General features: G+C 47.7%; 1 protein-coding gene across 1 annotated transcript in view; it reads right to left on the bottom strand.

The window, feature by feature from the left end:
- The window catches only part of GAN (gigaxonin), a 63,029-nt gene extending 40,639 nt beyond the window's left edge, over window positions 1–22,390 (bottom strand). Inside the window, exon 1 of the mRNA XM_077754061.1 lies at window positions 22,106–22,390. Within this exon, the coding sequence (XP_077610187.1) occupies window positions 22,106–22,272 (167 nt within the window). The 5' untranslated portion in view covers window positions 22,273–22,390. The remainder of the gene's footprint in view (window positions 1–22,105) is intronic.
- Window positions 22,391–24,165: the final 1,775 nt, after the last annotated feature.

Here is a 24,165-nt window from a genome sequence, read left to right as displayed (position 1 = left end):
ACTGAGTTTATTTAAAAATAAAAGCCATTAAAAAGCCCATAAAAAAAAAACAACAGGAGGTAAATCAACTGTTCTTTTCTATATTCTTCATCTTTGCCCTAGGAAGCTATGGGGTCAGAAGTAAACTTACTGGAAGTCACGATACCCTTGGTTTTATTATGATGTGATGTCCATTTACAAACTCTCTCCTGGAAAATGCAATAGCCTTAACGTATCACTTGGGAGAGTTTCATCACACTCTGAACAAACTAGAAATAATTGAGGGTAGTATAAAATTGGACCTCAGGTGTTCAGATATAAATATCCATGCCGGTCACATTCTTCCCCAGTTTTGTTTCTAGGGCAAGACATTTCCCCTCTCTGCCCGTTTTCTCATTTGTAAAATGCAGGGGTAAGATAAGGTGATCTGGGAGCTCCCCACCGCCCCCACCCCAACCAGACGTTTCTGGACAAAACTGCTGAAACAGGGCATCGAGTTAGTGCAGAGACGCCGCTGTGGAGGCGCCCTGTGGAGCCCCACAACCCAACCGGAGAGCGACGATTCAGGACGTGCCTTCTGTGCGTTGTGCCGGGCAAGTTTATTTTTCCTCTGGGTGAACATTTATTTCCCATCCTATTGAAGTGAACAGGTGTGAAACACAGTCAATTTTTCTTTCTTTTTTTTCCCCTTGGCAACACTGAAGAGAGATTCTGTAAGGAAAAAAGTTGTTGGCTACTAGCTAAGAAGCTTGTGTAACAGCTCCATTCTCACTGGCTGCCAACTGCTGAGAAGGTTCAAGGTGTCTAAATGCCCAGGTAACCAGGCCTGGTCCTCCTCTTCCAAGAGCCACTTCAGACATCACTGGAATGGGATCTGATGTAACAGGATAGAGAATAACTCTAAAAGCAAAGAAACGTACTCAAATAGAACGCAAGAGAATGTAATGTTTAAGTCAAGACTTACAGAAATTCTGGGGTGATTCACGGGCATTACTCATATGGTTTTAAATGATTCATGTCACCTTAAATTGTGCAGCTGATGGTAGCAGGCTCTTGGAGGTATGTTCGGAGGGGCTTAGGCTCCCCACTTCACTTGCCCACTTGTGCCAGACTAATACTTTACGTTCCTGGGGGGCATGTGTTTACAGATGCTCCCCCCTTTTTCATCTTCATGAGCTCCTAAAAACCACATTGAAAATGGATGGCAGTGAGACTATTTTGTATGATGCTATAAAGATGGGTCCATGTTGTCATACATTTGCGTGAACCCTCACAATGTACACTGCCGGAAGTGAACACTAGCATAAGCCAGGGCTCTGGGTGACAGCGATAGGTCAGAGGAGACCCATCATCAACTGTAACAAACGTGCCAGTCTGGTGGGGGCATCGATAATGGGAGGAGTTGTGCATGCATGGGGAACGGGGGTACACGGGACACCCCCGTACTTCCTTTCAATTTTGCCATGAACCTTACTGCTCTAAAACATAAAGTCTATTTTAAAAATGTTTTGTTTTAGTCCCCATTCAGCCTAACGAAATACAAATTTGCAGGTCAGACTTCCATCAACAGACAGCATCCTCTCACGACAAGGCCTTTCACGGCCTGCTCTTCTGTGGGTGGGAAAGCAGGAGTCCTGCCACCCAAGAATGCCATCTCTGTGAGAGACAGGCATTGGCATGGTCCCTGAGACAGCAGCAAGGGCCCCAGCCCCACGGTGGGACGGGACACAGGTGCCCCGGGCCTCTGGGTGAGCCCCTCCCACAGCACCGGCACTGACACAGGCTAATGAGCCAGTCACCTAGGGCTCTCCCTCCGGGCCCGAGTCCGGGAGCAGTGAGCAGAGGGAAGCCCGGGAAAGCTCGGGCGGGCATGATGCCGCAGGACCCGGCCGGGAAGTGCCCGCAGCCACCCGGGCACGGCTGGAGCACAGATTGGAAGGTGGTGGCAAAGGGAGCAGGGCCAAGGTGGGCCCCATTCCTCTCTCAGGACAGCAGGACAGCAGCGGGCACAGGCTGACGGGGGCTCTGTACCATTTCTCCTCCTTCAACGTTTCCTTTACTCTCCCTCCACTCCTTTCCCTCGGCCTCCAGCTCTCCTTGCCTAGATGGAGTACAGCGTCCACTTGCTCACCACCAAAACCTCCCTCCACACACGGATCCTGCAGTGACTCAGAGTAGTGCCTGAACCTGGCTTCCCAGAATCTTCTGGCAAGCTCTTATAGAAAAACAGATCCCTGGGTCCCATCCCAGACCAACTGAGTCAGATCCAAAACTATACATTTAAAAAGTGCCTCAGCTGACTGTGACACATGCCTCCCGCCTGGAATGTCCCTCCGCCCCCAACTCCCAGACACACGGTTTAGTAGCTCACTCACTCCAGGCCTCTGCTCCAAAGAGCAGCGCAGGTACCGCACTATCGAAAATGACACCTCTTCCCCTTCCCTGCTTTATTTCCGCAGAGAGTTCAGCATCATCTCATAAGCTGCATCACTTTCACGTCTGGCTCCTGACAGTAGGGACTCGGTCTTGTTTCCCGTTCTACCCCCTCACCCTATCAAGTGCCTGCACTGAACAGGCACCTGACAAGTATGTATGAACCCAAACTAACAGCAGCCCACAGGCAGCCTGTGTACAAACGGCGGTACTGACCAGCCGAACAGCCGTGAGCTCTTCCTGCACGCCTCCCGCTGGTTCGTCCACACTGAGGGGAGCATCCTATAGGCGTGCGCTGCAGTCAGAGATTCGAGGAGCCAGTGCTCCACTACGGCAAAGCCACCTGCCTGCCCGCGGTGCCATCGCCTGCCCGCATGCTCGGGCCATGGGCACGCTGGACTCTGCAGTCGGCCGGAGGGAGGCCTGCGGTCTGTGAACAGACCTGACCATCTGGCCACCGGCCCGCCTCACTCTACTCGCTGGCACCGGTGCACCGCATGGACAAATGCGAAGACTGGGAAAGGCTTCTGGAAAACCAAGGGCTCACTGCTCAGGTGTCAGCCCGCCAACCAGCCCCTTGGTCCTGACGCTGAAGCAACCACTGCAGCCTAGAAGATGCAGGAACAAGTCCAGAGAGGTCCCGGCCACAGTGCTCTCCGTGCCTGACCACGTCCCTGACCACGTGCCCACCCCCTACTGCCCGGGCCACTGTGCTCTCCGTGCCTGACCACGTCCCTGCCCCCTATTGTCGACCGGGCGGCACACGAGGAGTCACAGAAACATCTTCCATTTTCCTTCTGATAGCACCACATCTGCTCTGCAGATGAAATACAGTGTTCCTATTTAGATCTACTCTGAGTAACCAATTACATCAATATCTGGAAGAGATACGAGAACAGAAAGTGTATGCCTTTGAGTCATGTGACCTGAACAAAGGAAAAACGTATCTGAAGGAAAACTGTTTTTGGAAAAGAGAACACACAAAGCGGGAACCACCTTCAGCAGGAGCACGGTGTGTGCGCCTGGCGGCCCGGGTGGGGCCATCACAGGGACTGTGGATGTGCACAGCTACCTACAGGTGACATCACTCACACCTGCACAAGCACGGCGACCCCTGGCGAGAGAGATGTGAAGTGTGACCCACCCAAGAAAAACTGTGGCGCAAGGCCAGGGACCTTGCGAGGAGCCCCTCTGTTGCTCCAGGCACAGAATCAAGCACCAGGTATGGATTCAGAAATCAGATCTCAACTAGCTGGTGGGCCCCAATCTCGAGGAACTGACAAACCATTACCTCTAACCATGGGCTGCAGGTCAGTAAAAGGAAATGTTACAGTTCTTCATTTCTAGGAGTCTGAAGCCTCTAGCATTATAGCCCACAATAAACCTCTTTCCCAGCCTGCGGGATGCCTGCTCTTCCCCAGATGGACCCCATCTTAGGATGTGGTGTGATTCTCTGCACAGCTGCATGAGCCGGAGAATCAGGAGTCTAACTAATAAATAACAGAAGGACTGACCAAGTTACAAAGCACAAGTGGGCATGAAAGTGAGTGAGCACAAGTTGATGAGGCATGGAATACTTCCATGACCTCAAAGTATCGCCCCATAATTGACTTATTAATACACAGAAACAGTGGAGTAAACCAGTGCACACCATCTTTGACCACGTGATCAAACCATCATTAGCCCCGTGAGAAGAAAACAGCATTATGGGGCCCTCACTGGGTGCATGGAGAAGGATGCCATATCATCCTGCGGTATTCCTGTCACAAATGCAATAGTCTAACTGGAAGAAATCAAACAAACCCAGGGGGAGGGACAGTCTACCAAATAACTGAAGAGTACCCACCCAAAGTGCCAAGGTCAAGGGAGCCAAGGAGAGACTGAGGAACTGTCACACGAGTGACACAGGAGGAGACCAAGGGGACATCGTATACTACATAGTAAATACTGCGCTGTGCTAAGTAGAAGGGAGGCAAAAAGTCAGCTCTCTGGGGCGAGGGGTCAGAAGAGGCTTCACGGAGGTGTCACCCGCACCTGGCTGCAGCCGAGTGCTCTGCACTGAGAAGGGGGGATGGTAACGGCAGTGATGTACGTATTGTACCTTCAGTGAACAACAGAGGCAGGTAGTTCAGCAAGGCTGGAGCATGGAGCAGGGGAAGCACAGCATGCATGGAGCAGAGCCGGCTCCTGGAGGGCCTGCGCACATGTGCGTGTACATGTGGGCACGCGCACACACACACAAGAATGTGGACCTCACCTCGAAGGAAATGGGGCTACACATGAATTCTTGCTGTTTTTTAATCTTTTAATTTTTTTATTAGAAAAACGTTTAGACATATATTTTTAATGTTTATTTATTTTGAGGGTGGCGAGGGGCAGAGAGAGAATCCCAAGCAGGCTCCACACTCAGTGCAGAGCCTGAAGTGGGGCTCAGTCTCACGACCCTGGGATCATGACCTGAGCCAAAACCAAGAGTCGGGCACTCAACCGACTGAGCCATCCAGGTGCCCCAAATCTTTTTATTTTAAAATAATTTTAGGCTTACAAAAAAGTTGTTTAATCATAGAGTTCTATATTCCCTTCATCTAGCTTCTGTTAATATTAACAGCTTAAATACTTACTACAACTATCAACACTAAGAACCAAAGACTGGCACAATACTGTTAAATAAACTACGGATTTTATTTGGATCTCACCAGTTTCCCTCTCACACCCTCTTTCTGTTCCGGGCTGCAGTCTAGGGTTGTCAACGTTAGTTTATGACTGTGTCTCTAAATTGTGCCAGCCCATTTTTCAAGACCTTGGCTCTTTGGTGAGTACTTGTTAATTATGCTGCACAATGTCCCTCAACTTGGGTTTAATTTCTTATGATTAGAGTGAGGCTATGTATTTTGGGCAGGAACCTACAGACCTGATGTCACGTCCTTCTGTGCATCGCATCACGGTGTTGATGTGTATGACGTGAACCTCGGCCACTCGCCTAAGATGGCATCTATTGGGTTTCTCCAATATGAAATTAAAGTCACTATTTATCCCTTTGTTATTATTACATCTAACAGAGGACATAATTGAGACTGTACAAATACCCTTTTTCTTCTCAAACTCCTGCCTACTAATTTTAGTACTCACTGGTGGATCTTCCCTGTAACAATGATTAGTACGGTGTTCAAACAATGATTTTCTATTTAAAATTTTTTTAATGTTTATTTATTTTTGAAAGAGAGAGAGCATGCATACAAGCAGGGGAGGGGCAGAGAGAGAGGGGGACACAGACTCCAAAACAGGCTCCAGGCTCTGAGCTGTCAGCATAGAGCTTGATGCGGGACTTGAACTCACTCACTGTGAGATCGCGACCTAAGCTGAAGTCGGACACTTAACCGACTGAGCCACCCAGGCGCCCTGTGGTTTCCTATTCTCTTATTCTGCCTACATTTATTACCGTAAACTCTTCTGTAAGAAAGAGCTATTTCTTCTCCCTATTTACTTATGTACTCATCCACTCATTTATTCACTCATGCCCACACACATGCATATTTCTTCTGTTCTATGGCTTTTATTCCAGTGTTACTGATACTCATTTCCTTGCTCAAACTGCCACAGCTTCGGCCACGGAGACTTCCTTCGCGGTGGCCCTACCGTCTTTAGGGCACCTCCTTACTTTCTGGCACAGATACTCTAGGCTCCTGGTGTATTTCTCCTGCTCCAGTACCTGAATCAACCATGCTTTGGAAGACATTGGTTTTAAGCACGATGCACTGAATTACAGTCTAGAAGCATCTCTGTGGAGCAGCAGTGTGGAAGATTGACGGGGACTGAGCACGGAGGCCGACAGACCGGTTCTGTCACCGGTTGGCACTAGTAACAGCGGGAGTGAGCAGCAGTGACGGTAGGGGGCCACAGCTGCAGGCATCTGAGAGGTCGAAACGACAGGCGGCGGCATCACTCGGGTGCAGAGGGAGAGGCAGGCGCAGCCCTGGGGACCCCCAGGCTCTCCCAGTAAAGGGAGGACCGCCCACCTTGCCTGGTGCTCAGAGGAGAGGCCGGGGCGGCGTCGTCTCTGGGGCACACGGTGTCCCGAGAGCGCGGAAGGAGGACGGGCCTGGGCCGCATCGCCCGCTCGTGTACAGGGACAGACAGGGAAGGAGCCAGCAAAGCTGACTGTGGGTAAAAGGGGACAAGAGGCGTCACAGAAGCCCAGAGAGACCTGGTGTCCAGAGAATGACCAAGAGTCACACATACAGCAGGCAGGTCAGTCAGATGAACACTTCGAGGTTTGCCCTTGATTTGGCAATTCTATTTTAGCAATTTTTTTTTTTAATTTTTTACATTTATTTACTTTTGAGAGAGGGAGCGAGAGAGCACATGTGCATAAGCTGGGGGCGCGGGGGAGGGGGGGGGACAAAGAGAGAGGGAGACACAGAATCGGAAGCAGGCTCCAGGCTCTGAGCTGTCAGCATAGAGCCCGATGCGGGACTCAGACTCACCAGCTGTGAGATCCTGACCTGAGCCGAGGTCGTACGCCTGGCTGACTGAGCCCCCAGGCGCCCCTGAGCAATTTTAAAAGAACACTTTTAATGGAGTGATAAGATGGGAGCAGAGGGAAGGAGAAGAGGAGGGGAGACCATGGACAAGATAAGTAGAGACTCGTTGGAAGGAGCCGCTAGCAGAAGGCGCAGAGACGCATCCACTGGACATTTGCACGTCTCCCGTGTGTCAGGCAGTGGAGGCGATGCAAGCACGTCTCTGTGCTGGGGACAAGGAGCCTGAAGAGAAGGGAAAAAATAAGAACTACGGAAGGAAGAGACAGGCAACACAACCGGACGGTTGAAGAAAGGGAGGGCGGGAGAGCGGGCCCAGGAGCAGCGGCCTGGACCATGGATTCTCTGCGCCACACGAGGCGGGCCTACAAATCATCCCTGCCTCATTTAAACAGCTCTAGGGATGATCTTCAGAGTTAGGGTTTCCAGGTCCACAGTTTAAAAAATTTAATACCCTAGGATCAACGGTCAACAAAAACTACAACCTACAGCCTATTTCTGTACATCCTTTAGTTACAAATGATTTTTCTATTTTTCAAAGGCTGTTAAAACAGAAACAAAGAAGAATATGTGACAGAGGCCACCTGTGGCCTGAAAAACCTAAATAAAATATTTCTTTTTTTTTTCAATGTTTTATTTTATTTTTGAGAGAGCACAAGCAGGGAAGGGGCAGAGAGAGAGGGAGACAGGATCCGAAGCAGGCTCTGTGCGGACAGCAGACAGCCCAATGCAGGACTCGAACTCATGGACCGTGAGATCATGGCCTGAGCCACAGTCAGCCACTTAACCAACTGAGCCACCTAGGTATCTCCTAAAATACTTCTGATTCTTTACAGAAAAACTTTACTAAACGCTGCTTTAAATATTAAAAAAAAAAAAATTTCTTTTTACTAAGCTTATCTATTTAATTTGAAAGAAACAGAGATAGTGTGAGTGGGGGAGGACCAGACAGGGAAGGAGAGAGATTCACAAGCAGGCTGGGCCACTGTCAGTGCAGAGCCCGACACGGGGCTCAGACTCACAAAACCGCAAGATGAGGACCCGAGACAAATCTGAGAGTCGGATGCTTTACCAACTGAGCCACCCGGGTGCCCCTGAGTATTTTTGACAGAAGCAAAGGACATTTAAAACTCCAGTCTAACAGATATGCAAAAATAGTAGTAACGGTTGAGAAAACACTTGCAAAAGTGACCAGGCCTTTGTGATGGACCTGGGGGGAAAGAAAACCATCAGATAGGCTGCCAGGGTCTTTACATGATAATCCAGGCTTCCTGGGCGGTTTCTATGTTCAGAAACAGATATGCTGGGGTCACAGCCCCCAAAGTGGGTTTATGTGCACCCACAAAAAATACAAAGAAAAAGGAACCCCAAAGTTTTTTTTTTTTTTTCTAATTTGATTATAGAGTTGCTATTCCAAAGAAAAAAGAACTGGAAATTAAAATGTCAAAGGCGAATGAGGAAGCAAATCGCATCATATAGCAATATGATGTAGTAACAGCTGGCTATTTAAAGCCATGATTACAGGCGTTACACTGAGCTGTAAGAAAGGAGGGCTGTAAAATGACCTGAAGGGAAAGATGAACCGTAAGTGACGGGTCCACGTGGATTACGACAACAACAACAATTATCTACCCTGCTCACAACCAGAATTCAGGGTGATACAAGTAGCTCTCGTGTGATTTTCCGTGATTTGTGTGTGTGTGTAAAAAAACAAAACAAAACAGATTTTTAAAATTTAAATCTGGTTCTTGTAATTTTGCAAGTAAAGCAGTCAATAAAAGTTATCTCTTAGAAGACAAGGTTTGAAAATGCACGTTAAAATTTTAAGACGAGTTCAAAGGCAGGATCATGATGCAGCAACTTGTGAAGCAAAAAACTGCTCTAGAATGAAGCAAGCAGGGGCCCTCGTCCTGGTCACGCCCTGACCTTTTGGAAACGCACATAAAACAAAGACATTCGTGCCGCGACCTGTCAGACAGTTCCAGATTTTCTACTCGGGATGCGTTTTCGGAGGCTATCTGAGAGAGGCGCCTTCTGTGCCGCGAGGACCCCGCGCAACAAGGTCACGTCCAGCGCCAGCCCTTTCATTTGGGGGCGCTTCGCGCAGCGTTCTCGGGTGGAAAACTGGCTCCTCTGGTTCTTTGCTGCCACGGGTACAGACGGCACTTCCCTTCCGCGTCTCTACTCACTTCCCATTCTCTTTCCCAACGCAGAGTTAGAAGGAGGCTTTATGCGTTTTCAAAGGCAGAGGAAATGGAACTCATGAAAAAGTTCAAAGTAAAAGTAAGAACTGATAGGAATTTATTATAGTCTTTGTATTCATCCTTTTAAGGCAGTTCAAACCAAAGCATTAGGTGAAGGTTAGGAAATGGTTTGGTTTTATTTTTTCCCTTTTTAAAAAAGGAGATGGTGGTAGGGAGAAACAGAAACAAAAACACAGCCTCAAACACAGTCTCTTTAAAACAGGCTGGGTTGCACTTGTCTCCAGCAGCTTCCAGCTGCCTTCTCGCTTCTGGCGCCTCCGTAATTTACAATTTATAAACTTCTCGAAACAACTCGAAGCTGAAAGTGCCTTCCAAAATGTTGTCAAGGGAATGAATGCTTCTCCATTAATTCTTTGGTCCTGTCGTAACAAAAGCTCTCTCACTGGAGCTGCTCCTTCGGAATAAAGAATCTGGTCCCTTCTTCTCCTGGGCTTCTTGGCACCAGAAATGGCCTGTTGGGTTGACTGCGCATCTCAAACAGGGCGAAGTAAAGACTCTCTTGTGGTAACCTCTGTTGCAGGGCAGTCTATTCTGTCCCTCTCCCCCATCGCCACTACACAGCCAGCTATTCAGTAAAATGTTACAGCCACAAGTGGAAGCTTGTCTGCAAACGGCGTGTCCAGCATCCTGAACTCTGGTCTTCACGTCCTAGTCAGTGCTTACAGACAGCAGTCACTCAGCTCTCCGTGGACGAGGTTTCCAGTAATGGACTTAGTGCCTCTGGCCCTAGAGATAAAGACGAGGGCATTGAAAGCACCCAGTCCACTTGTCTGTTCTATTTCTCCCCCCGGAATGAAAGACAGACGGGCGACGCTGAAGGCACAGGCAACACACGAAGGGGCCTGGGGGAGGGAGTGATCCTTCGGCAGAGCCGGAAAGTGTTACAGAGGAAGGCACACTGGAACCAGGCCCTGAAGGAGGCCGAGAAAGGCAGAGACAAGAAATCCATGCAAATATAGACACACATATGCACAGATCTGTGAGGCACGTGTAGAATTTCCAAGAACCAGGAGAGCGTAATTGAGATGTTTACTCAGCAGCGTTATTCCAAATTCAACACAAAACCAGAAAGCTTTGTTCCCCACTCTCCTGAAGCAGCCAGGCTCGGGAAAGCTAGCATCTCCTCCTCCTTAGTTCCCACACTCAGGGAGCGGCAGACTGCTTTCTTCCCGAATTCTGGCCACTGGCCACTGCCCGGTGCCCAGGACACTGCCGTGGCGGGCTACCCACATCAGCCAGCAAACCCAGTCCCCTGCAGTCCCGTGGACACACAAGTCACCTTCTTCGAGGGGAGCACCATTCACAGCACGAGTACTACTAGTACAAGGCAAACAGCTTCTGTCCTATAACCAAGGACACAACTTGGCACAACTAAGCCGCAAACTGTGACAGCAGGTTCTGCACTTTACAGAATCTTTTAAAACTATCCCTAATTTAATACTGGCAGGAAGTGATAAGCACTGTTTACTGGTATCATGAAGACATGAACTAGACTAGACTCTCCTTGGCCTTCCCATTTTCTCACTGACAAGTCCTACTGCTACCATCTCTAATCCCGACGCTTCACCCGACTCACCCACAAACCCCGGTCCAGGGCCTCCTTACTTCCCGTCCCCACAACTGCAGCAGCCTCCTAGAGAGGACCTCATCCTCTCCTCCTCAAAGCCCCTCAACATAAAACCTCAACTCTCGCACGGACTAAACTACGCCGGAAGAGGATACTGGGTCCCTCTCCTGCACCCGACCCCCTCCCCAGTCAGCTCCTCAATCCACTCAGCAACTCACGGGGATGCTACAGGGGAAGGTTAGTCTTGCTGGAGAGCAGTGTGAGTGCCAGCCCCCCTGAATCTCGTTTCGTGCCGTTCTACCCACCGCTCACCATCGTCATGATGGTGTCCTGCTCTCCAGTCTGGTGGGCCAGCCTGTTGCGGTCTCTGGATCACAGCACTTCTGTTTCTTGTGCCCCCCACATTATCCCTGCCCTAGCCCCCACTGCAACCGCGTTCACACCAGGGCCTCCCCTTCCTCCTCCACCTTCAGACCCAAAGAGCTGGGGGGGCGGGGCAGTCCCTCCACCCACACTGTAGCAGCAACCATGTCCAGACTTCTTGTCTGCCTCCTCTGACGGGCCCCAGGGCCACTGGAGCCAATGTGCCCAGGCACAACTGTGCTGCACAAAAATGCTCAGTAAGAGTTTAATAAATGAACGAGCATAATAGGAAAACTTGACCAAGAATCCATGTTTTCTACTTAAAGATAATTGTTGGGGCACCTCGGAGGTTCAGTCAGTTGAGCATCTGACTTCGGTTCAGGTCATGATCTCACAGTTCACGGGTTTGAGCCCTGCGTCGGGCTCTGTGCTGACAGCTCGCAGCCTGGAGCCTGCTTCCAATTCTGTGTCTCCCTCTCTCTCTGCCCCTCCCCCTGCTCACGTTCTGTCTCTCAAAAATAAACATTAAAAAAAAATAGCTGTTTCTGCAAATGTGGTTACTTGGGGTCACTAATGTAGTAGTGAATGATCAGATGGGCCACTTAAATATACTTTTGGAAGGGGCCTGAGGTGGCTCAGTCGATTAGGCATCCAACTTCAGTTCAGGTCAAGATCTCGCAGTTCATGGGTTCAAACTGTGCATCGGGCTCTGTGCTGACAGCTCGGAGCCTGGAGCCTGCTTCAGATTCTGTGTCTCCCTCTCTCTCTGCCCCTCCCCTGTGTGCACACTCTCTTTCTCAAAAAATAAACACACTAAAAAATAAAACCAGAAGTTCTTTAATAAACAAACAAACAAATCTACTTTTGGAGCAGATTTTCAGAATGACCTACTCCAAAAATAAAGTCAATCTATTCTTTCCCCATTCTCGAAACTGATGTTACTGCACAACACTTGGACACACATACACAGCACTGAACATTTAAGTGGACATCAAAAATAAGTTGAAAAGTCTTTCGTTCTATGTTCATTTCCTTTACTGGCCACAGAGAGGTAGGAAAACTAAGTTGGGTGACTTAAGTCTCCACGTACGCAGTCTCAGTTTTCACACTGTTTGTGGGAGGTGCTCTCAAATAGCAGGCAGCACACGACAGCGCCGGACTCCGTCCACGAGTAGAACGTGAGCTCCGTTGTCTGTCATCTGTCACCAGTCTCCCCAGCACCTAGCTGTCACTGAGAATCTTCTTGTGGATTTGAGAACAAATGGTGAAACCTATAATCAAGTCTCTAAATAGTTAACACTAATGACGTAAGGTCCCTTTACCGCCTACTCTTGCTGTGATGAGTTAATACATAGTACATTTCAACGTTTTAAGACAAATGCTGACTTTTTGAAAATGGAATTTCTTTTCTTAGTTGAGTATAGTGCTCACTCAATGTTACATTAGTTTCAGGTGTATAACAGCAATTCAACAAGTTTGTACACAATGCCATGCTCACCACAGGCATGGCTCCCTTCCGTCCCTATGCATCGCTGTTACAATACTCCTGCCTGTATTCCTCATGCTGCGCCTTTTATTCCTGTGACTTACTCATCCGTAACTAGAGACCTGTGTCCTCTTAACTCATTCTGCCCAATCTCCTTTCCCCTTGCCCTTCTGGCAACCCTTAGTCCCCCCCACCCCCCGTATTTATACGCCTGCTATCTTGCTTTTTGTGTTGTTTTATGTGTTTTGTTTTTAGATTTCACTTATGAGTGAAATCATACGGTATTTGCCTTTCTCAGTCTGACTTATTTCACTGAGTGTAATACCTTCTAGGTCCACCCATGTGGTCTCAAATGGCAGGATCTCGTTCTTTTTTATGGCCACATAATGTGCTGTTGTGTATGCACACCACACCGTCCTTATCCATTCATCTACGCATGGACAAGGTTGCTTACGTACCGTGGCTATTGTAAATAATGCTGCAATAAATGTAGGGGTGCATGTATCTTCCAAATTTGTGTTTTCGCTTTCTTTGGATAAACATTCAATAGTGGAATTATTGGATCATATGGCCTTGGTATTTTTAATTTTTTGAGGAACCTCCATGTTGTTTTCCACAGTGACCTACCAATTAACATTCCCAGCAACAGTGTACAAGGGTTCCTTCTCCACAACACTTGCTCTTTGTTTTTGTTTTTTTTTTATTTTATTTTAGTCCTTGTAACAGGTATGAGGTGATATCTCATTGTGGTTTTGATTTGCATTTCCCTGATTCATGATTTTGAGCATCTTTCCATGTGTTTGTTGGCAATATCTATGTCTTCTTTGGAAAAAAGGGCAATGTTAAATTTTTTAAGTGTTTTATTTATTTATTTCTTTTCGGGGGGCGGGGGGAGAATCCCAAGCAGGCTCCACATTGTCAGCACAGAAGCCAATGTGAGGCTGATCCCACAAACCATGAGATCATGACCTGAGCCAAAATCAAGAGTCAGACACTTAACCATCTGAGCCACCCAGGTGCCCTAGGGCAGAGTTAATTCTTGAACTGTAGTTTACTATTGGTCAGCACAATCCTACAAGTGTATGGTTTCAGGCAGTGATGACATTTCTCAATAATGTACCAACAGCTGTGACAGTGGTGCATGTTTTCATAATTCACTTTCCTACCAAGAGCAAAGATGATGGAAGGGAAAGGAAAGGAAANCACACCTCCAACCACAGGAGGTGATAAAAACTAGAATTTTATTCCTTCCCTGGCAACCACAGGTTGTATCATTGTCAGGCAGGAAACGAAGTTGGTAGCTCTGTTCACACAAGGCAGTACCACTAGTACTTAAAAGGGGCCAGGCAGGTAAACAAACAAGTAAACAAAGAGCCAATTAACCAACCAACCAGCCACACCCAAAGCATCCCATATCTGCTTGGGTACGTCTAAACTGTACACACTAGCTGTGGAGTAAAGAAAAACAGGGGTTGGTGGGAAACTCTTCCTTTCACTAAGGAAATGGAAGACTAGGCAGACATAGAGCCAACTAGCCATCCCAATTCCATCCCTAATTCCAGCCCAAGGTAGAACTGGGCTATGGCACGGGCGCCTGGGGGGCTCAGTCCAACTTTAACTCAGGTTCGAGCCCTGCATCGGGCTCTATGCTGACAGCTTAGAGCCTGGAACCTGCTTTGGATTCTGTGTCTCCCTCTCTCTCTCTGACCCTCCCCTACTTATGCTGCTCTGTCTCTGTCTTTCTCTCTCTCTCTCTCAAAAATAAACAAACATTAAGAGAGAGAGAGAGAGAGAGAAAGAGAGAGAGAGAGAACCGGGCTATGGCAAGGAGAGAAGGAAACCCAGGATCTAAGGACTCTCGGCTCTGCAGAGTGCCACTTTCCTCAACCCTCCGGCTACACCCGGTGAACGTGCTCCACTGTCAGAAGCGGCTCACACCAACCCCACGTTCCTAAAAGAGAGGTTTCCTCCAATTCAAGGACTGACAGATACAATTTAAGTGACAAAAGCCTGAAGATATCTTGAGCTCAGTAATACTAAACAATTTACAATATTCAGGGGCCCATGCGATTGGTTCCTGGTGATGTTAATGTGGCTATGAAACCATTTTCCACAAGATTTCTACTCATCTTACCATGTTAATATAAAAGTCACAAGCATAAAATGGTCTTTCAAACTGTTCCTAAAAAAGATACAGAAATACTCGGTACTTGAAAGAATCAAAATACCTGTGAGCAAAAGTATACATTTATGGTTCTGCACGTTAATTCTACAAAGGAAAACGAAGGGCATTTCATCTGTTTACATCCCAGTACTCAACGGTCTATTTTTTAAAACCAGCCCTTCCTTCTTCCATTTCTGATCTATGCTGCCTCTCAAAGCTTTACTGCTTGAAGGCTGTTTCATCCAACAACATTCTACCAAGTTCTTATTTTCCCTAAGTGTTCTATTTTCCTAATATCTCGGAACAGAGGGAAAATATAATTTATTCCCACAGAGAAATGAAATCAGCAAACACGAGACCATCATTTTATAGCTAAGTCACTCTTTGGCAGTAAACAACAAGAAAGGAGACTTCATCCTGTGCTCTTCTGAGCACTGGTGTGGAGAGCTGTCGCTGAGCACTGGAGGGCATTTAGATGACACATGACCTTTGCCCTCCGAAGAGCCACCTTTACCTGAGCCTTTGATGTCCTTCCTTCTTTGGACTCATCATGTCTTAGGAAACAGAGAACTCGCAGGAGGAACTCGAATTCAAGGTTGTAACCACAGTCTGCCACCTGTCATACCCCGCACTGCCGCATCTCCGCCCTTAACCTAGAATTCCAACTTACAAATTATTCATTCATATTACAGCTTCAGTACACAAAATGATAGGCTTGTCTCCTGCTGAGGGCTCACGCGGCTCCCCAGGGGACTAACCTCACGGTACTCATAAGCCAAATGACTCCTTATTTGTCCTAATTATGTTTTCTTTATGGATTATAAATAGATTTTAAGCCCTACTTTGATATCATAAGACAAACTGATGAACAGTTTGAACAATGGACAGAGTGGCTCCGTAATCTGGACGCTTAGGCTGTATTATCCAACTCTACATGCTAAGAACCAGGGTTTGTGGAAAAGCACTTTGCTTGACTCTCTAAATGTATAACAGAAAGTACTTTAAGAAAACTGAAGAGGACTTACAGGGGAAGATACAAACTATAAGAAGAGGTAGAAGTCAAAGGGCAAAGGTGGACAAATGAGAACTTATCCATTAGTGTTCATTAGAGCTACGTTTTACTTTCATCACGTATGTTGTTACTCAAGATATCAATCTTCAGGAAAGTTCCACAATAAGTCTAAACACTCAACACATCACTTTATGTCAGACTCACCAGTCTAACAAGAATTGTATTGATTTGTTTCTTCATTCGAAACCTTCCAAAAATCTCTTCAGAATTAAAGCGTTCATGACCACTTACAGTGGCGACTGTCATCTCGTATAAATAAATAAATACCTTTAAGCTGAAATAAGTAATCTGTGTTGAACTTAGAGCTCCAATTTACAAGTGCTTGGTTTCCTTAGAAGCCAGAGAAAATGCCCCTTTGGTGTTCTGAAATGGAACACACTTTAATATCAGATCTGAAAAACCCACATAAGAAAAGGGTTTAACCAAACACAACTGCAAATACTAAAAAGGAGGAGGAAGAAGAGGAAGAAGAAGGAGGGGAAGGGGGGAGAGAGGAAGAGGAGGAGAAAATAAAATCATTTTGCAGCACGTTACTGTAAGCCCTCCGGGGCAGATTTCACCTTTTTAAGCAGTTGTTCGGGACGCCGTATCCTGGGGTGGATGAAGACAGACAAAGCGCAGACCCACTAAAAGCTATTCAGGCCCAACTTTGCTCACATAGCCACGAAGGTGCAGTGAGGGGCAGGTGTTGCCATCTGAACTGAAGAATACTCAAGATTCAGTAAGAGTCTCAGAACAGGGAGCTTGTAGCTGAGACGTTAGGCACTAAGAAACTTAACAGACGACAGCCACCATTCAAAGTCCAGTGACAGTCACCAAGGAGCAGCTACAGGCAGGTGACTACAAACTCAACCCACAAGTGAAAGAAAAGGGAAAAGGGGCGTGGGCACCAACAGCAAGCTCCGTACATGGGATAAAACGAATGGACTGTAGTGCCCTCGTGTACGGGGCAGGCTTCAGATGCCCGAGGAAAGGATGGTGACAATGTCCATGTTGCCATGAAACGTGAGCTCCTACAGAGATCACAGTAGTCTCCTTAAGTAGTTCAGCAGCAGCATCTATGACTCAAAGTTTAGATTTAAATGGCAAAACAGGCTCATCAATAATTAGGCCTTGGAACACATCCAGAGTTAATAGCACAAAATATATGCTTGTTACAAAACAGCTCTACGGGCTGGGTTTACACAGCAGAACACCCAACCAAATCCTGTATGACCAGACAGAAGAAACGCTTTAATGTCAATGCACAACAAAACTTTAAACGATACAATAAAGCTCTAAGAACAGAAGCAGACCCCCTCCCCACAACCAACGCTGTCCAAGATGACCTAGAATAGGGGTGCCTGGGGGCTCAGCCGGTAAGAGTCTCCTGATTTTGGTTCACGTCATGATCTGAATGTTTGTGAGTTTGAGCCCCACATAGGGTTCTGTGCGGACAGTGCAGATCCTGCTTGAGATTCTCTCTCTCTCTCTCTCTGTGCCCCTCCCCAGCTTACAGGCACGCGTGCACACGCATGCACACATTCTCTAAATAATAAATAAATTTATTTATTTATTAAAAAAAAAAAAGATCTAGACTGGACTCCAGGCCCAATGACTCCCCTCCACCCTCCGAAGACCAGCTTTCCCTGAAAAAACAAGGGAGACAAACTGCAGTTCTCATTGTTGGCTGACTCATCAGGGCTCTACACACCTTGAGACTCTTTCTTTCCTTTATTCCAGGATGAAGAGCTAAACAAATTAAGGCTCCAACAGACCCCAGGGGAAAACAAACGAACACCAAAACGAAGTGAAATTCTCAAAAGTGAATAGAGGCTGTTCTGCAGCCACGCTCCTGGTGGGCCCTGGTGCTGGCAGCAGGTGCGCCCTGGACGTGCAAGACGAGAAGTGCGAGTCCGTGCCTGGCCACGGAGAGGCTCTGCCAGCACCTGCGTCATCAGTGCCGAGGACCGCCATCGCGGGGAGTGTGGCCGAGGTGGACGGGGGACAGGCAAGCTCAACGGCCAGTTTAAAACCCACACCATCTGTGAGGCCATTCGCAGGCTGGGGGAGTCAGATGACTCCATCCTCTGACCGGCCAAGGCCAATGGCATCGTTTCAAAGAACTTCTGACTCTAAAGGATCACGGTTGTGGAATATTTGTCATTAGTAAATAGCAACCCCACCCCCCCCCAAAAAAAGTGAATAGAGGACAGGAGGCGGCACGTGTCCCTGCAGAACCAGCCAGCGGTTCATTTTCAAGTCCTTTTCACATACATCACTCCCAAAGAGCCACAGCTCGCAAGGGAAGACAGTCTGAACTTCACATCAGATCAATGGGATTGTGCCAGAACCAGAAGAGCCTCAGACATGAAGCAAAGCAAACTTTGCAATATTCAAGAGAAAGGGAAATTTCCTCTAAGCCTCAGGGAGCCTTTCCCAGAAGGTCTCAGGGTTGCTGAGAAAGGAAAGATGCTGTGGGTCGTTATACCAGAGAACTCAATTCTGCCGTCCTTAAAGGTCGTCAGCCACATTTAGGTTGTTTTCCCAACAGATGCAAGGGAAAATGTCATTCAGGGATGGGGATGAGGAAAAGCTGGGAAGAGGGGGTCCCGGGAAAGCAGCACCCCTCTTATTGGGCTGGACGACGGACTATGCAAAGTCCTGCCTGCCTTGCAGTAGCATCTGTATCCAGCGCCGCGTGATACATACATCCTCCACCCAACCTTTTTTCAGGTTCGCGTTAGGGTTCTACTGCTAAGGCTGAGTTTTCTGTTTTTTCCCTTTTAGACTCAAAGTCCTTCTAGTGTATTATAGCTAAAACTACCAAAGGAAAGGCAAATGCTAAGCCAAAGATGAAGCACAGAAAAAGACTAAACCAGGAGATTAGGGTGAAAGACTTTTCTATATTAAGTAGCAAGTATGCCAAATGCGTTGCTTTCACTCCTCTGACAAAGTTGACCTGGTTCCCTTTGCTGGGCATGCAGCAACAATATACAACATTGTTTCTTCTTTATTTTTATTTATTTCTTTTTTTAAAAAAACAATTATTCATTTTTGAGAGACAGAGACAGAGCATGAGCGGGGAAGGGGCAGAGAAAGAGAGGGAAACACAGAATCCAAAGCAGGCTCCAAGCTCTGAGCTGTCAGCACAGAACCCGATGCGGGGCTCGAACTCACGGACCATGAGATCATGACCTGAGCTGAAGTCAGACGCTTAACCCGCTTAGCTTAACCCGCTTAACCGACTGAGCCACCCAGGCACCCTTATGACATTGTTTCTAAATCATACAACTTTCTCTCTTCAAAGTTCAAGTGCTAGAACATGCAAATTTATTTCGTTTGAACATAATTCTTTAAGGTTCTTTCCAAACATGGGGCGCCTGGGGGGGGGGGCTCAATTGGTTAAGTGTTCCAACTTCAGCTCAGGTCATGATCTTGCAGTTCGTGAGTTCAAGCCCCACATCCAGCTCTGTGCTGACAGCTCAGAGCCTGGAACCTGCTTCAGATTCTGTGTCTCTCTATCTGCCCCTCCTTTGCATGCTCATTTGTGCGCTCTCTCTCTCTCTCTCTCTCTCAAAAATAAACATCAAAAAAATTTAAAGTTCCTTCTAAACAAAAGAGATACATTATAGGGGCATCAGGGTGGCTCAGCTGGTTAAGCAGGGGACTCTTGATTTCAACTCAGGTCATGATCTCACAGTTTGTGAGGTCAAGCCCCACGCAAGCCTCTGTGCTGCTGTCAGTATGAAGCCTGCTTGGGATTTTCTCTCTCCTTTCTCTGCCCCTCCCCTACTCGTTTTCTCTCTCTCAAAATAAATAAATAAACTTAAAATATATACATCATAAAAGCCAGATATCATTGGTGTTAAAAATTATTAAATAGTTCATTTCTAAGTAGTAATGAGGATTGGTTAAATTACTTTGAAGTAGTTTTGAGGTTGAGCACTTTTTTTTTTAATGTTTTTTATTTTTGAGAGAGAGAGAGAGAGCGAGAGAGCACGCACAAATGGGGAAGGGGCAGAGAGAGAAGGGAGCAGGGGATCTGAAGCAGGATCCACACTGACAGCAATGAGCCCGACGCATGACTAAGACTCACAAACCGTGAGATCATGACCTGAGCCAAAGTCGGAAGCTCAACCCACTGAGCCACCCAGGCGCCCCGAGACTGATCATTTTAAAAGATTCCCAAGAACATACCACCACTTCAACAGCCAAAGAAACTTAAAACAGTTACTGACAAAAACATATACTATTTCATGTTTACCTGTAAACTGTCAAAAATATCTGCCCTATCTACCGAACAGGATGGCTGAAAATGAAAATCGAAATGCGACAGTATGTAAAAGTACTTGATAAACATTTAAATTATAACATACTATGAATTGATAAGTAGTACAGTTTCCAAAAAGAATAGTGAAACACGAGCAATGTGCTAACTTGGTATGGGGATGAGACAAGGCATCGTCAACCAGGACCCTCATCTTATTCACCCACTAAGTGTTAGCAACTTCATCGTAATACAAATCACTAAGGCCCACTGAACCCCATTTCCTTATTTGGAAAGTAGCAGAATCAGAGCAGAGAAGATCTGGAGTCCCTTTCAGCTTGGCCACTTTGATTAGCAATATTTAACAAAGAAATTACTGCTATTATAAATAAGTACCATTTCCATTACTAAATATTGTCATTATTTGCTACCATATGACAAGCCAATACCCCATGTTTTCCAATGCAGCAGACCCCGCAGAGAATACCACTACCTTTGCAGACCTGCGTGCAGACCTGGAGCAGTTCAAAGCACCATGACATACTCCCGGACAGGTCGAAGATTAAATGAGACAAAGGCACATTCTATCCCTCATTTGTCAGACTAGCGAGCTGAAGCCGAGATTAAGTCATCTGCCAACGGCTCACAGCTGTAAGAGCAGCCAGACTGGGAAAGCAGGCACAGGGCTCTTCCCAGTTACAGATAACTGAGCATCTGAAATGAAACATAACTGAGCCAATCGTGTAATGTCCGACCTGCTGGGGAAGAAAGGCAGGTAGTCACTCATTCAACACATCTGCTAAACCACTAGGCAGCGTTCCCTGGGGCTGCCAGGGACACAGATATGGACAAACGAAAAATCCCTGGCCTCAGGGAGCTTACAGCATGGTTGGGGAAGATGAACAAAGTGAGTATATTAATAGTGGTAAGTGGTATGGAGAAAGCTGAAGCACTGATAGGAATAGAGAGCATGTGTCTGGTGATTTGCAATTTTCTTTTAAGTCTGCTGGATGCCACTTAGAGAACCGCAACAAGAATGCATCTAAAGTAATGGTCCTTAGCATTTCCCCAAACAGGGAATACTCTGGATACAGGAAGACTCTGATCTGCTGATTCCAGTTTGATACCGATTGCTCATACCTCTCAGCTGCCAGCTAGGAGGTGTCCATCCAACTGGCAATCCAAAGTCCATACTAACAAAGACTCCCCCCATCCCACCTTTAAATCCACAAGGAGTGCGCGTAGATGTACAAAACACAGCCAGCAGTTACCAGGGCACTTGGACTGCTTCTGAGTTAGCACAGGTTATCTCCTAATGCAAAGGTAAAAATGGAGTTTGAGTGCTGAGTTCTGCTGGGACAAAGCAGTAAGAATACAGTACCCTTCATTTTGCTTTTTCTGACCTGTCAATTTTAGTGACACTCTCTTACTATTAGTCTATACTTAACCTGCTTACTGGACAGTTTCTCCAGCTTTTAGCATTTCCCCCCTCCCTTTTTTTTAAAAGAGCAATCCAGTTTGCGAGAAAGTTGCTATAGGAAAAGGCAGCTCCCTGCAAGATCTGATACACTTGGTTAAGCACTATCTTACCAACCTTTGATTAATTAACCGGGTTAGTTGAGCTAGCTTTGTTTCACTGAAGTTTTAGAATGCCCTCTGAGTCTTTCAAAATCTCATGATCCTCCGTTGTAACCGCATCCTGAGAATTACAGTAAGTGCTCTAAAATTAGCCGCAGCTTATTTTAACGTGTGTCCGTAACGCACAGCCCTCCTTTTACGCGGAGCGCCCACGGGGAGTGAATAAAGACACGTCTGACAAGAGCTTCGGCCTCGGGGGTCGGGACGCGATCCCACGGGGCGTCCCCTCTGCGCACAGCCCGCGAGGAAGTGTTTGTTTGGCTTCTCNGCGGCTGGGGGTGGGGTGGGGTGGGGACCAGGGGCTGCGGGGACACGCCCGGCCTCGCCCGGCCCGCCGCGGCCCGGTCCTCACCTGATGTACGGGCTGGCCGCCGCCAGGATGTTCTTCTGTACGGGGATCTCCTCCCCGTCGAGGACCAGGTGCGCGTCGCAGAAGCGGGACTCCTCGCGGAAAGAGCTGAGCGCTCGCAGCAGACGCGCGGCATGCTGAGGGTCGGACACGGCGCTGCCCTCTGCCATCGCGGCGCCCGCTCGTCAGCCGTCCGGTCCGGCGGCCCCAGCCGCCCCGCGGGACCCCTCGAGCTGCCCGCGTCTGGCGCGCGCCCTGTCTGCACGGTCCGCGCGCGCGCCCGTCCTGCCCGGCTCTTCAGCGCTCGGAGAAGCGGGAGCCCCCAGAACGCGCCTGCGCCATCCGCGGCGCAAGAGGCTGGCGCCTTTAAGGAGCCGCGGCATTGCGTCATTTCTCCGCGACGCCCCCGCGCCCTCGGTCCCTCCCTCTCGTCAGTAGTCGCCGGAGGCGGCCAATCAGAATCCTCGTTCCCCCGCGGGACCAGCTGGTAGCTGTCTCCACGCACCCAGGGGCTGTGCGCTGCCCCGAGCTGTAGCTGCTGCGGCGGAGGGTGTGCAGGGAGGCCGGGGCTCTGTGGTTAAGTCCGGGGCCTCTAGCGCCGCGAGTCTGAATCCGAGCCTCGGCTTTTCCGCTCAGTAGCTGTGTGGCCATGGGTAAGGCTCCCATCCTCACTTTCTCCATCTGCAAAATGAAGGTGATGGCTTCTCAGGGGTGTTGTGGCCTCATGTGAGCTCACGCGTGATAGCAAGGGCGCAGTAGGTGTAGCTTTGATTATTTGTGAAAGAAAAGGGGCTTCCCAGGTTAAGAGCGCAGACCCGAGAAAACAGAACCTCAAAAAGAGCATTTGGTTGCAGGCTAGGGGAGGAGATGTAGCAGATGAAGCTGGAAGAGTAGCCGAGAAGCCTTATATTTTGCAGTGCCTTCTTGTCTGCTGTAAGGAGGTTGGCTTGATCCCGTACGGGTTAGGAACTATGAAAGGGTTTGAAACAGGGTGTTTTATGAAGATCACCCAGCTGCTGCGTGGAGAATGAAGAGGGTGGTGCTAACGGCAGAAAGATGCTTAAATAATTGCAGTACTTGAAGGAAGGGTCTGGGGACCTAAATCGAAGGATCCTGATGTATGTCAGTGGGTAATAATGGTTTGAAAGGAACAGACAGGAATGTGAGGGAGAGGGAGTTCTGGACAATGTTCTGGGTTTGAGTAACTGCACCCATCAGACAGATAGGAGACACTGAAGGGGTGGAGGGCATAGAGATCCGATGTTCACACATGACTAGGTTCCCAACCCAGTGAAGATCAAAGTTGTGACAGGAAGCAACTTTGAGTCAGCTCAGTCCCCAGGGCAAGCCCCGTATGGTCTGAGGTGTCCCCCCGCCCCCCAAGGTTAAAGGTACATGGGAATGTGGAATGTAGCCACCATTTTGTACAAACACTAGGTTGTTTGTACAACCTTATTGTACAAACATTAGGTCGTTTGTACAACCCTCAATAAGCTTGTAAAGAATTAAGCAATTTTTCTGAAGAATTAGCAATTAGAACCAAGCACCTGACCAGTGGTCAGTATTTCAGAGAAGGCAGGATGGGGTTTCCACTGGATCAATTCAGTCTTTTCTTTCAACCAGCTCATGGGGTCCAATGCAGTCTTGGGTCTTTACCCTGAACTGGCTAAGGCTTTGGAGTCACTGGCAGGAATCAGAGTATATAATTACTCTGGCAGAGTCATTGGCAGAAGAGCAGTTGGGGAAAAGGAAGTTATTAGTGGAAGGTCTAGACTTTTACCGTTCCTTCTTGAAACTCAGCTCGGTATTTATGGATGAAATGATAAAATGTCTAGGACTGGCTTCAAGACCAAATGAAGGGATGGAGGGAAGCAGGTGAGGGTATAGATGAATCAAAAGTGTCTATGAGTTACTAATTGTTAAAGCAGGTTATGGGTACATGGAGTTTCGTTGTAGTAGTCTCCGTATTTTTGTGTACATTGTAAAATGTCACAATAAAAGTAAAAAAACAAGATAAGCAGCTCGGACTTCTCTATGATACCTGCCCTGTATTCCTGGGAGTG

This window comes from Crocuta crocuta, unplaced genomic scaffold (genome assembly GCF_008692635.1).
Source record: "Crocuta crocuta isolate KB4526 unplaced genomic scaffold, BGI_CrCroc_1.0 scaffold61, whole genome shotgun sequence".
Taxonomy (NCBI): domain Eukaryota; kingdom Metazoa; phylum Chordata; class Mammalia; order Carnivora; family Hyaenidae; genus Crocuta; species Crocuta crocuta.
Note: the sequence above shows the minus strand (reverse complement) of the source record. Positions and strands in the feature narration are given on the sequence as shown.